Source organism: Periplaneta americana, chromosome 5 (genome assembly GCF_040183065.1).
Source record: "Periplaneta americana isolate PAMFEO1 chromosome 5, P.americana_PAMFEO1_priV1, whole genome shotgun sequence".
In the NCBI taxonomy this organism is placed as follows: domain Eukaryota; kingdom Metazoa; phylum Arthropoda; class Insecta; order Blattodea; family Blattidae; genus Periplaneta; species Periplaneta americana.
Window position 1 is genome coordinate 191,794,772 of NC_091121.1, and position 15,220 is coordinate 191,809,991.

At 36.2% G+C, this 15,220-nt stretch overlaps 1 protein-coding gene across 1 annotated transcript in view; it reads left to right on the forward strand.

The window, feature by feature from the left end:
- The window catches only part of LOC138700459 (endothelin-converting enzyme 1-like), a 44,876-nt gene extending 30,944 nt beyond the window's left edge, over positions 1–13,932 (forward strand). The window contains exons 9-10 of the mRNA XM_069827071.1: positions 449–590; positions 13,843–13,932. Coding sequence (XP_069683172.1) covers positions 449–590; positions 13,843–13,859 — 159 coding nt within the window. The 3' untranslated portion in view covers positions 13,860–13,932. The remainder of the gene's footprint in view (positions 1–448; positions 591–13,842) is intronic.
- Positions 13,933–15,220: the final 1,288 nt, after the last annotated feature.

A 15,220-nucleotide genomic window follows, 5' to 3' on the forward strand; every position in this document is an offset into this window, starting at 1 on the left:
TTATGTTCTGTTACTATAATAATTAGCGTTAATTGTAAATAATATTCAAATAAATTCAATTTGTCTTCTCGTTTTTCAATGTCTAAATCAATTTCAAGGTTATATCAAGATTAATGTTCATTTTACTCTCTAGATTATATCAAGGTCAATGACATTTGTTCCTCGGAAAAAATCAATACTTTCGCGTCTGCGCACAAATCACAATTTACGAGATATTGCACAAGGTCACTTCCGCTCCCCAGTCAGATAAGAATAACATGAATGCTTATGAATAATTTCAAGTTAGAAATATGGTCGAGCATAAAAAGTCGTATGACACTTGCCTATAATGGTAATTAAGACGCTTGTATGAAAATTATGAAACTCGCTTGTGCTCTTTTCATAAACATACTCGCGTCTTAATTACTATCATTATAGGCTCGTTGCATAATGTACTAAACTCTTTCAGATTGATTGGGAACTGTTCCTGAATATCATGTTCGAGGATGTGGATGGTGCGGACCACTCCAAGGACCGCATCTTGGTGTTGGATCGAAGTTATTTCAAAAAAATTGCTTTACTTCTAGCAAAAACCAAGACGGAAACTATACGTAAGTAACAGATATCATTCTCTACTAACAATCTACCGTACCACGAAATCGTTAAGAAAGGCAATTCTGCAGGCAGATTTATCCAAGACATCAACTTTAAAAGCGATGAAATTGCTAAAACTAAAGTTTTATAAGACAGTCGTTCATAAATTTAATTGAAATGATCCAGGTGTCCAGGGTTCAATTCTGATGCTGCAAGATCCCTCGTATGGAAACCCTTAAGTTGGGAGGTACACCAGTGGCCTGCAAAAATAATCAATTAATTCCTAATCAAATGACGCAAGCAGTCGCTGTGCCTTAGCCACGGCGTTTGAGTACGCTTAATTGTGCGAAAACACTACCCTGCACTTAACAGATCGCTTTTTTTACATACAGAATCAAACAAGACTTTACGGCATTTTAGCGGGCTGGTTTGCTGAATAGCCAATGGTAAGCAGAGGATCATCGGCCGCATATCGTTCGTCCTTCTCGCGGGATTGTTGGCAAGAAGCTTTTGAAGTCAGTTGCTGTCTTGTGTTTATCCCTTAAATTCACAACGTGTCCTATAGGATACAACAAATTAATAGGCTGTATGCTATAATTTTAATCTTAATATATAAAATTGAATGTGGGTATGCATGTATGTATGTATGTATGTATGTATGTATGTATGTATGTATGTATGTATGTATGTATGTATGTATGTATGTGTGTTCTCTATACAAATCTACACGCTTTGACCGATATGTGCCAAAGTTTGCACATTTAACCTTCATAACCAGGAGAAGAACATAGGCTACATTAAAATTGTGCAAATGGAAGTTCTGGTCAAAAAAAGTTAAGCATAATTAGGCATATAACTGTTTTTATTAATTAAAATAAAATAGATAAATTATAATTGGGTTTCTTGGTTCCACAGAATAAACTTAAAAGTAGAAATACACTATTTGTTAACAATGGACTCAATATGAAATGAAAAAGTTGCATTGTTTGGAAACAACGGAAAAGATAAGGGAAGTTGAAATTCGTACATCATCAAAGAAAAGGAGATGGTGCTTTCAGTACCCTGTTTAATAACGTGTTGGTCCTCCACGAACCCTGAGGCACTCTTGTATGCGACGGGGCATACTCAGTACCAACGCATCTAAGCTCTCCTGAGGCAAATTGTCCCATTCTTCCAAGGCAGCATTCCTGAGTTCTTGAATCGTTAATGGGTGATGTGGACGATTGGAAATGGCTCTCCTGAGAAAGCTCCATGCATGCTCTATGCATTTCATATCCGGTGAGCATGCTGGCCAATTCATTCTTCGGATCCCATGTTCTACAAGATACCGCTGCACACTATGAGCACGATGAGGCCGAGCATTATCGTCCTGTAGAGTGAACCCTTCTCCTACAATCTCTGCAAAACCACTTACTATGGGTTGGAGGATGTTGTTCTCATACACGGCAGCAGTCATGTTTCCCTCTATTGAAACCAGTGGTGTGCGGCGGCCAAACATGACACCTGCCCAAAACAAGATTGAACCACCAAACTGTTGGTGACGTTCCACGGTCATTGAGGGATGATTTCGTTCCCCTGTTCGTCTCCATACGCGAATAGAGTTGTTATCAGGGTGTAGGCCCATTCTCACTTCGTCTGAGAATAAAGTTCTGGTCCATTGGCCTCGTGTCCAATTCTCATGTGCTCTAGCCCATCTTGCACGAGCACGCCTGTGATGTGGACGGAGTGCTGGAGTCTTGAGTGGTCTTCGAGCATACAACCCTATGTCATGAAGTCTATTGCGCACAGTTTGGCTACTTACAACAACACAGTGGCTTCGCGCAGGTCATGGCGCAGAGTTGTACCTGAGGCTATAGGGTTCCTACGTGTAGATAACCTTACATATCGGTCCTGACCTGGTGTTGCTTTGCGTGGACGGCCTTCGCGAGGTCGATCTGCTATTGACTGGGTTTCCTGGAACTTTCTCCACAGTCTGGAGACAATACTCTGATTCACATGAAGGATGTTAGCAACATCAACTTGTCTCATGTTTTGTTCCATCAAAGTGATGATTTTGATGCGGTCTGCCATTGTAAGGGTGTTCCGAGCCATTGTACTGCACTATGAAGCACTATGAAGCAAAACGACACTGATTGAACTTTGCTCGAATTACAGACTTTGTTTACTGCACTATGAAGCACTATGAAGCAAAATGACACTGACTGAACTTTGCTCGAATTACAGGCTTTTCTTTACTAGTCGTGATTTGGACGTTACCTAGTGATGCAGACTAAACCAAATGAAAGAGTTTGAATTGGTAAACATAACACTTACCACATAAAACCAAAAGAAACATAAATATCAGGTATTATTGGGTAAACTGGAAATATGCTTAACTTTTTTTGACCAGTGTATATAACAAATAAAAATAAATAGATGAAATATTCATGTATTATATTAAAATGCAAAATGTTCTACTGTCAATTGTTCTTTATTATTGTCTGTTGTATTCAACATAGACTTTCACGAGGCCTTGGAAATTTTAACACGAAATTAAATTACATTGTTGGTACACATCATGAAGGCTAAAACTAGATAATTCATGCAATAAGTATCTTTACGCAGTCCAGGACCGTATTATGAATTCCTCGATGCAGTTTTGTAGATAGTGAGCAAACTGTTTTATCCAATTGAATTCTAGAATTCTTTCAAACTACAAGTATTGCTACCACATAATTTACTTAATATTGAATAGCCATAGTAGACCTACTATTGCGAAATATTGACTCACCAAAATTATGCACTAACAAGAATTTGTGTCAAAAACTCATGCGAAACGTAATGTGAGTGGCAATATTAACTGGAAAAACGAAAGATGATGATGTTTTTATCCCACGTATTGCTATTATAGCCATTCGATTTTAAGCAATTATTATAAGTTATAGTAATATTTGTGATAATATTACAATATTATAATATTGCAATAATAATATAGAGCCTATTTTACTGTTACTGTTAACCCGTCTCTTATTAATAAGTTATGGTCACTAATGACTTGGTCGTTTATAGAAAAATATGATTTTCTGTTGTGGTAGTGTTCTACATTGCCTTCTCCAGGAGAGTGAATTCTGATGAGTATAGTCTCCGTTACTGCAAGACACCCTGAAATCCATGTATTTGATGGAATCCATCCGTTACAGATTGTAGTTTGGCCTCGAAGGAAATTAAATATATTGTGGGCAGAAAGGCTTAATAATTCATAATGCCGTGGTACGATAAATGTTATCATCAATCACAATGTTAAATATCTTAAATATCCCTGTACCATAAGGTCTTAATGTTGTTAAAACTCTATTCATAGGTGAGATGGAATTATTTCGATTAGTCAGTTTCTTTGGATCTTAGTGGCACTTTCTTTAATATTCCTCACTAGGGAGGAGAAAACATAAGTAAATATGGTTCGTTTTGGTTTTATATAGTTTCCTTGCCGAGGTCTCCGATAACTCTAACATACAGTTTATTTAGAAATAGACCAAAATTTAAAACCCGGGCAACGCCGGGTAATTTAAGCTAGTAGTACAATATAAAAAATTGGTAGGAAAACTAAATTTAACCAAAATTTGACAATACTATAATATTGTACAACATATAAAATATGGACATTGCGATAGTGTGTTTTCTTTACAGTCCGACATGGTTTAATAAACTAGTGTGAGAAATGAAGTTTTGCCAATTTGAGGGTAACACGAAATAAACTAGTTGAGAAATTCCATAAAAATAATTTGTATCTAAAAATCAAACATTTTGTTACAATGAAGTGACAATTCAGTTAAATTTACGAGTCTATTTAAAAAAGTATAAAATTAGTTTTTATACAAAATAACTACCAAATTTATTATTCTAGTGAAATGATATTCACATTGATATGTATACTATAATAAAAAAGCAAATAAATTGAATAATTAAAGGAAGAAAATCTCATCTAAATAAGAGGACTCGGGGAAGGATACAGGAATACTTGTAGCATTACCGCGCTCAATGGCTATGCCAATACCTGACGTAGATATTGACTGCTTCGAGGGTCCCCAGAAAGCTGCACTAAACTTCTGCCTATGGTGGAGATGAGAGCTTTGGCTACACTACACCATGATCCAAACGTTTCAACCGCGAAAGGGACAAAAATATAATTATCTGCAAGATGTTTATACAGAATGTTTAAAAAATACGGGGCGTAATTTCAGGTATGTATTTCCCACATGTAGACAATCAAAATAGTTCATTACAACATGTGTCCGGAAATCCTTTATTTCCGAATTATGGCCTTCACAACATTGAAATTCACCGGAACGTTTTTCTTTCCGCAGGTCGTTGCCGTCAAAGGAGACATTAAGAGGGCACTCTGACAGTTCATTCCGAGGCGAAGGTTACATTCAGTGTTGTGTAGGCGTTAGACTGTGCGACATGTATTCAAATCAAGAGCTGGCAGAGATACACTTCATGTACGGTAAGACGGACGGCAATGCTGCGCTGGCTCGTCGTTTGTACCAGGAGAGGTACCCACAGCGACAATGTCCAGATCGGAAGACATTTGTACGTCTCGATTACCGTCTGTGCGAGTATGGAAAATTTAACTCTCCTGGTTTGGGAAGGGGACGACCAAGATCTACAACTCCAGAAGTACAGGAGGCTGTGAACATGACTCCTTCTATCGGCACACGAAGGGTAGCGTTGCAAGTCAATGTTCCTCATACGACTGTCTGGAGACTGTTGAAAGAGTATCAATTGTATCCTTATCCTTTGCAACGTGTACAGGCCCTGTCACCAGCAGATTATCCTGCACGAGTTAGGTTCTGTCAGTGGTTCTTGCAGCAGTGTGGTGTAAATCCCAACTTTCCTGCCTTAGTATTATTTACAGATGAAGCACAGTTCACACGAGATGGCATAACAAATGTCCACAATCAGCATGTATGGGCGTATGAAAACCCACGTGCAACTGTTCCATCTCATCACCAGGTGCGGTTCTCCCACAACATGTGGGCCGGTATCATTGGTGATAGATTAGTTGGACCCCATGTACTTGTAAACAGACTTACGGGGCAGGCGTACACAAACTTCCTGGAAAACACCATACCTCATGTTTTAGAAGACACTCCACTGATCAATCGTCAACACATTCACTTCTTGCATGACGGCGCTCCTGCACACTTCAGTCGTACGGCTCGCCGGTACTTGGATCGAAGGTTTCCTGATCGATGGATAGGTAGAGGTGGCCCAATTGCTTGGCCTCCACGCTCACCTGATCTGAACCCTCTCGATTTCTACTTGTGGGGCCATTTAAAATCATTGATTTATTCGTCTCCGGTGCCTGATTTGGAATCCCTTCGGAATCGAATTGTGGCATGTTCTGAGGACATACGCAATACTCCTGGAGTTTGGGATCGTGTTCGCAGGTCAATGAGACATCGATGTGAGGTCTGTATTCATGCAGGAGATGGACATTTTTAACATCTTCTGTAATGACAACGACCTGCGGAAAGAAAAACGTTCCGGTGAATTTCAATGTTGTGAAGGCCATAACTCGGAAATGAAGCATTTCCGGACACATGTTGTAATGAACTATTTTGATTGTCTACATGTGGGAAATACATACCTGAAATTATGCCCCGTATTTTTTAAACACCCTGTATTTATGGTGTTTACTGACAGCGGCACTTCCTGCTGCAGATCCTGGTGTCTTAGAGGTTGAAGACAGATGAGAAGGGGCCAGTGTATCCACACATGTGGAATCCCAAATTAAGGATTTGCCTACACGCCACGGGACTAGAGTCAGACCATCGGGTCTCTTGCCGTCTGAACGGCTGATCCCGGAAAGTTCTAAGATGGATGGAACCCCTGAGGATGTTAATGCTCTTTTAATGATGTCATTGAGCGATGAATGACGAGACGCCCCTTAATCATGACACAACTTAAGGGTTATAGTACGAAGGATAGGTTTAGTATCATGATTACGAACACTACTGAACAGAAAGTGTTTATTGTCAAAACTCACCTGTTAAAGAAGAAGTCTTACGATAGGTGTTTACGAAAATTTCGTATACGTTTCTCTGATTTTGCGAGGGCATCGATTTTTATTGTGAGGGAATTTAAAACAAAAGTGTATAGAAGAAATCCACGAAAAGTTAAGGACCTGAAGAACGAAATCTGGAGAGTGATAAATGGAATTGCGCAAGAAGAGTTGAAACGAGTGTCAAAACTTTCTTCGGAGATGCCATGAGTGCTTGGACCAAAATGAAATGGGTATCACTTTCAACAGCTCCTATGACATTCAGGTAAGACTGAGAAAGAGAATTTAGCTTCTAATTTATCTTCAGCTTGCTAACTTGTGTCTTATTTTGCCGAGAAAATTTAATTTAATTTATCTTAAATTCTTTAATTTATCCTAAACTTGTGTCTTATGTTGCTGCGACCCTTCCGCGGGGTGACTGAAATGAGTGCGGGCGGTGCACCTTCCAGATCCCGGTAACAGCGGTATCAGCGACGCGCTAAAATGCCGTACAGTCGTGTTTAGTTCTCTCTGTACATCCCGCGTGCAAAATTCAGAGTTTAAATAGTACATTGGTGCATTTCTTGTTCTTTTTTTTTTCTACAATTTCGTGGCATGAATTTTACCAACTAAAATATATTATTTTTTCAAAATACGGCTAAAACACAGCAAATGTTTGGCTCGTTTGAATAGGCACTGGTAAATCATGCTTCCTACAGTACCGATCTGGATCTGACTATTTTTTTTTTTTGTATTAGCATACGAAGAAAGTTCTCAATGTAAATGATAATTAAATTGCAAAGTAGAATAAGGTATAACGATTTCTTGTAATAAATATTTCAATAAATTAACACTCTTTTACTAGCCAAACAGTACATACTTTCTGGATGCGTACCATAGAATACCATAATTAAGAGAAATCGTGTCTGCAATCAATTGTTCATGAGTTGAATCTATTTCAGCGGCTGAAAAGTGAAATTGTGGTATTTGTAGTAACTATATGCTGGGTTTTCAGAAAGGTTGATATGGTGGAAGGTGATAGACTATTTGGCGATTCTTTCCACCAAAACACTGAGGAGTCTGCGATTCTCTAAGGCTGGTGTAAGCTATGGAAGCATTCCAAGGTCAGATGAAGGTCACGATCCACGTGTTGAGCACTCAGCTCTTAGCGTAGAGGGAACCGAAGTGTGTTAAATTTCTGACAAGATAAAGTCAAAATAACATTTTCTTAGCTATCTCTTCCAGATATATTCGAATATTAATTTAAATGTTTTCTTTTGTTTCATAACAAAACAAAATAGAAACACAATGAAAGCATGATGTTTATACAGGGACATCATTTTATTTTTACTAACATTTTTAATATTAACCTGTCTATACCTTTAGAGAACCGGAAACACCGCTTGCTCCCCCCTCCAAGACTGGAGTTCGATGATACTGGCGTAATATACAAAAAAATTCACTTTACTAGGTGTAGGAGGGAAGAAAAGTAGTTAATCCATTTACGTAAACTAGGAAATATCGCGATTTTGAGTTTGATAATTTTCATTAGGTTTTTCTTTAATCAAAGTACAGTACTGTATTAAGAATAAGTGTTTTTACTCACGAAGTGAGTTATCCATGCGAACGTATTCATTATGCAGTGTATATTATACTGTCTACAACACATTAGCGTACAATATAGAGAAAGAAGTTAAATTGAAAAATAACCATAATATGAATATTTAAACACAATTTTGAAAATGGTGGCCGTTCATTTTGATACAGGCTTCAGTTCTTTTGTGCATATCATCGCACTATAGACTATTGCATCTAATTCCAATTGCCAGTTTCGTCCTTCGTACTAGTAACTCATGTTGAAATAATTCTGTACCTACTCTACGTACTGTAAATTCAATCTTCACTTCTGCCCGACCCGAAAATATAAAATTACTCAGACATGCTATCTACTGTCCGTACAAGTGGTTATGCCGCAGGATTGTAGAAAGGGAGGAAATCACGTGACAGTTAATTACTTAACGAGGCCCTTTTATTTAAGTTAAATTAAACAGCTGTATAATATTACGTAAACTTCCAATTCCTAAGAGAAATTGATGTTTTTATAAAAGAGCTAAGACAGCCCAGCTATTACAGAGGGGCGAGCAGAAGCAGGTGGGGGAAATCGGGATGCAACGTAGACAAACGGACAGTACCTGTGAGAAAATATGATTCAATATTGAAAGCTCTTTCGTCACTGGAAAACGCGAACATATTTCTGGAACGTACTATACTCAGTAACTCAGTAGTGCTTACTATCTGCGGTCTTGGTTCTGTGTGGAGTTGGAACTTCTTTAGTAGAAGGGGTGGGAGTGAAGTACATTCAAAAACTCAGGTACAATAAAAATTGAAGTAAAAATAAAATGATATCCCTGTATTACTGTCGTAACAAACGCATTATCCGATATTTATTCTGTTCTTTATCGATTTGTACCATATCTAACGATTGAGGTGTTATTGCTAGCTATAAAAACTCTTAAGGCCCATTCACAATGAAAATTAAACATAACCGTAACAGAAACACAGAAGTTTGCGCCCAGGCTACCAAATGGGATCATTCACAATGATTCACATAAGCATTGACATAAACATTACCGTAAGACGTTAACATGAAAGTTTCCAAACTCCAAACTTTTATGCTTATGCTTACGTGATTTGCAAACAGAACACAATCGTGGAGCGCTGAAGTATACGACAGGATATGAGGAAATGGCGTCGTAGTTATGTTTCCATGGTTACCAAGTATGTTTTCTGTTATGTTTATGTTCCCATCGTGAATGATGGTATGACTTCTTGATTTTACTGTAACGTTAAGTTAACGCATACGTTATGTTTAATTTTCATTGTGAATGAGCCTGTAATCAGTTAATTTTGTACGTTATTACACAATAGTGAAGCTTTTTTCCGAAGAAATGACAAAGGAATATTTTTTCTGCTTGTCCTTCGCGTTGATATCTGACCACTCATATGTCTCAATATCAAATAGTTTTATCATAAATGGGAGTCAAATTTCAGATACAAATTATTTTTTTTCGGCTAAACCATTATTACAATACCAAAATAACATTGAACTCTTTCGATACTTACAGCCTAAAGATTCTGTTCTTAAAATTAATGTATAATGTATAATTCTCCTATTTACTTCATATTTGATCATTAAAAATGGATCCAATATACGAAACAATATTTTTCAGATAAATTTATGGCAACAGAAATGGTCCAGAGAAGACTCTCTCCAAATTACAAATATGTAAAGATTTCGATTATTTTGTGTATAATAAGTAGTACAAATTTAGACAAAAACAATCTCTGCTTCGATTCCCTCTTCACTCGAGCGTCATCTTGCAGCGTTTTAATGTGCTCTGTTTCTTCAGCACGTGTGATCTGTCTGCACGGAAGTTCGTGTCTACACTCGTCTGTTTCTCCAGCTGTATCCGCTCAAATTTCTCTTTCTCGTATTCTGTTTCAAACTAAATTTTCATTTCAATTGCACATTGTATTGTATATACAGGGTGATTCAGGTGGAATAGTAAATATTTTAGGGGGTGATTGTATGAATTATTCTCCAATTTTCAATGGATGTGAAGATAAAATCTGTTCAACTTCCTCGAGTGCAGGTGAGAGTTCAAAGAAGTCACCCAATTGCACACGAGGTAGTTGTACGAACTACAGTGTTGCCAGAAAGTTTAGGAATATCATGTCTATTTATATAATTTGAACTGGTAATGGAAACTACGGGAAAACGGCTGGACGGATTTTAATAAATGACCCCTCATTTTGAAGCTTGGAACTCAAAGTTTTTCGGAAAAATAGTAGTTTTCAGTGAAATGTCAATTTTTAAACATAATTTTCCTATTTTCCAAAATCCATCTGTCGTCAGTTTTGAGAACTAGCTAATAGCATTCACGGCCGACTTGATGTAACCTTCGCTTTTTTGTAACGGAGAAGCGAAGCGAGCATCAAGTTGACCGTGTTGCATTTCAGAATAAAACAAAACACACACTACACTAAACAATGTTACACGAAGTCCATGATATGCAAGAATGCTGACATATTTAGAGCCTAAATTAAATTGGTTATTAGAAACTTAACTTACTAAAAATAATTTACAGGTTCGATTCTGTGGTGTGTAATTTTCTGGGTACAGCTGTGTATTGGATATTAAAAACTACAAAACTTGAAGTGGTTTGATGATATTATTATCATTAGAAATGAAATATTATTGTAGTTAATGCCAGGATGTGACTATTTTTCATTAATTATACATATTAATGCTACATTGATGATATGAAAGTGAAACGTTTTGGGGTTATATAAGTAGTTGTAGAGAATAAAACTTAAATTAGATTTTGATTTCTATATTTTACTGAGTGGCGGCTATATAGTATATATAGTATATGTTACTGAAAGCTATAAAACTTACGTAAGATAATAATATTATTAAAAATCAAGTATTTTTATAATTATTAATCAAGTGGGGTTGGGTCTTTTTCATATATTTAATGGCAGTGTGGTGTAGATATTTATATGCGTGGTTCTCTTCAGTATTGGCTCGAGAGAGAGTATCTTTCATTGTTATGGAAGCAATAACTTTCCGAATGTCTGATATTCTTCGTTGAAAATAAATCTGAAAATTGTTTATTTGAACATCTAATGAACTTAGTTTGCAGCGTTTGCTGCACAAGCCACTAGTAATTCTTATAAAATGCTGCCCTGGCCTTAAATTATTAGAGAAACTAATAATGTTTTCAATTGTTGATTAACAATAGAAAAGACTAATGTTTAGTGCAATTTCGCAATTTATATGATGACTACAGAGAATTTATAAATTTTTCAAACAAATAACATATCTTACATTTTCATTATTTAAGTTGAAAACGAATGAGAGACTAATTGATGCACGATTCTCAACTGTTGCTGGATGATTTAGGATATATTACTCATTAAATTAAGAAAGATTATATATTAGTAAAAAATTTTCTTTATGAATGTTCTAGCAGTTTTTAAGGCTTGAAATTTAAAAAAATAGGGAAATTTTGTTATTGGTCGGTTCATCTGTACCTGCTGAATGAAGACAGTTATACGAGGGGGATCCAGGAAATAACGACCGTTCGCGCATACCCGCCGCGCAGCTGACTCCCCTTCCTTGTTTGAAGGTCAACTGGCTTCCTTAACATGTGTTCTCATAATGTTGTGAGTACTGGCTGCAACAAGTCGCCATTGTGCATTTTGTGTTACTTCAAAATGAACGACGTGATTGATAATCCCGCCGACTGTGAGGTGAGGAGTGTGATTCGATTTTTGAATGCACGACATTTGAAACCTGCAGAAATTTACCGGCAATTGAAAGAAGTGTATGGTGATACTGTAATGAATGAAAGAAATGTGAGAAAATGGTCCGAAATGTTCAACAATGGGCGAACAAATGTCCACGATGAAACTCGACTCGGACGCCCATCACTCATCACAGAAGACCTGAAGACTAAAGTGAACGACAGAATCTTGCAAGACAGGCGCACATCACTCGACGAATTGCATATTGCCTTTCCTGACATTTCTCGTTCTTTGCTTGGTGAAATTGTGTCGCAACATCTTGGCTACCACAAAATCTGTGCACGATGGGTTCCACGGCAACTGAGTGACCAACACAAAACTCAGAGAATGGCCTCAGCATTGACATTCTTGATGCGATATCACACAGATGGAGGCGCCTTTCTTGATCAAATTGTGACTGGTGATGAGATCTGGGTGTCTCACAACACCCCAGAGACCAAGCGCCAATCACGTCAGTGGCATCATCCCTCATCACCCAAGAAACCGAGAAAATTCAAACAGACTCTCAACACAAAAAGTCATGGCTACTGTCTCTTGGGATCGTTTTGGAAGTGATGAAGAGTTGAAGAAGACAGTGAACACCTGGCTTAATGAACTGGCGGCAGAGGAGTATAACACGGGAATTCTAAAGCTAGTGAACTGATACGACAAATGTTTAAATGTAGGTGGTGATTATGTAGAGAAGTAAAGGAAGCTTCAGTTATGTAACAGACTTTGTTTTTTTTTCAAATAAATATATTTTTTTAATTATTACAACAAAACGGTCGTTATTTCCTGGATCCCCCTCGTAGCTATGAGGTTTGCACAGCTGCGTTCCCCCTACTACTGTAATCCCAAGGAACGCAGTTCCATTAAACAGTAAAGATGAAACGAACAATAACAAAATTGCCCTATTTTTTATCTCCAAAGCTTAGAAACTGCTAGGACATTCACAAAGAATTGTTTTTTTTTTTTTTTTTACAAATAATTGATCTTTAATCATTTAAAGAGTAAGTTATCATACATTATCCAGCAATAGTTGAGAATCGTGCACCAATTAGTTACTTGTTCATTTTAAACTTTAATAATGAAAATGTAAGGTATTTTATTTTGTTTGAAAAATGTATGAATTCTCTATAAGGACTGATGGTCCTCATATAATTACCGAAATTACACTGTTACTACTGTTAATGAATAGTTAAAAACATTTTTAATTTTTCAAATAATTTAAGGCCAGGGCAGCAATTTATAAAAATTATAAGGTGTCCTTAAACTTTCTGTGAACACTGTATATAACTGGTTGATGTTACGCATAAGTAGTTTTACAAATGGTATGAAGGAATGACAAATGACTGTGCAATATTGACTACGTATAAAGGAGTAGTACGTGTCGCTCTTCTGAGATTGACTGCAGCACTGTTCATATAATCAGTATAGAGGCCCTGGTATCAATTATTCCGGGCCTCGAGATATTCTCCTGGAATTTGTCACTTCACTCTTCTAAGCATTTTTCACGAATAAATATTTTATAGTGGAAATATTCTTAGGAGAATAATAATTTTCGTGATTGTGTCGAAAAGCTCAGATACAGTGCGCCTCTGAACTCTGAATTCTAAAACCGAACAAAATAACATCTGTGTAGCAAAATATCAGTGACCAATCCACTTATTTTTTAATGATCGGTAATTTTTTCAGAATTGGAAATCTTTCAACATTCGGGATAGGGAATTTCCGCTGTTATACCAAAACAGTTGAGCGACGAAATCTTCGTTATTTTCGCGTCTTGTATAACAATGTTGACGACATCAGGGACACAGCGAAACTAAAGTAGAGATGAGAAGTAATAAATAAATGGAATAAAATCGAAATGATTTTCTTTTTTGGTATTCGTATTGCAGATCGAAGGAATGTCTGAGACAGATTCACGACTTGATGCCTGCTGCCGTGAGTTACAAGATAGCTACTAGCTACAGATTCCCCGTCATCAAGAAAAGAGTAAGTCTGTGCGACAACTCAAACATAAAAACGGAAAAAATAAATATGTTGTAATTCGTTTAACTTCATTAAATAGAGTACACGATAAAACGCAGAACTCTCACAGTAACGAAACACTAGCAGTAATAATAATAATAATAATAATAATAATAATAATAATAATAATAATAATAATAATCTGATAAAATTTTCTATAGTCATCTCAGACCTCGAGTGACACTTATGAGGACTATGCCTATTTCGTGAATAAAATAAATTTGTAAATAATATGCCTCTAAAATTCGCTCACAAAATGTTAATAATTGTATATTTATGAATAGGCCTACTTAACCTATTTAGATATTGTGAAATCGAAATAGATGAATAACGACTACTGCAATAAAGAAATTGAATGTTATTCAGTAATGCCAATTGAGAAAAGCGAAATGCAGGTTTAACAATGTTAATTACATGTACGGTACTGCGCTTTTCTCTCGATATAACAGAAATACTTTTTCATTATCTGCTGAATTCTTAGTTTAATTAAAACATTTCATAATATAATTACAAATAATATGATTAATACATTAATTAAATGAACGAATGTTAAAAACGCAGTTATCAAATCTGAATGAAGGAGTGTCACTTTCTTTAGATGCAATGGACATGGAATTAGAACATGAAGATGTAGTTATGGAAGTAGGTTTCGAACTTTTTTTAGTACTTCATCCTTAGACTACATTGATGGATCATTCTCATCGATTTACGGGGAAACAGTTGGCGACACAGACTAAACACAAGAACGAACATGCGATAAATCGATTATGACAAATCGAGTTGCAAAAATTACCGCGATATATGACTGTGATTGGTTGGAATTCAAAACGTTATTACACTTCGTTGGTCGAAAATCGAATGACGATATAATGAAATACCGGTAGTCAATTAAAAAATACAATGAAATAGAATTAAAATTAACTTGCAAACACATTTAATTATAATCAATACCACCCATATAATGATGAAGAAGATCACAATAAAAATGTATAATAATAATAATAATAATAATAATAATAATAATAATAATAATAATAATAATAATAATAATAATAATATATTCTAACTTTAAAATTCAAAAACAATAATGTAGTTTTATTCTTACAACAATAACTCTTCACTTTCTACAATTTAATTCTACTCCCGTCAACAATGGGATTTCCACTCCACACAGTAACACAGTATTCGTTATTGCACTCCACAGACGACAATGATAATTTACTTGGATTATTGAGAACAACAGTG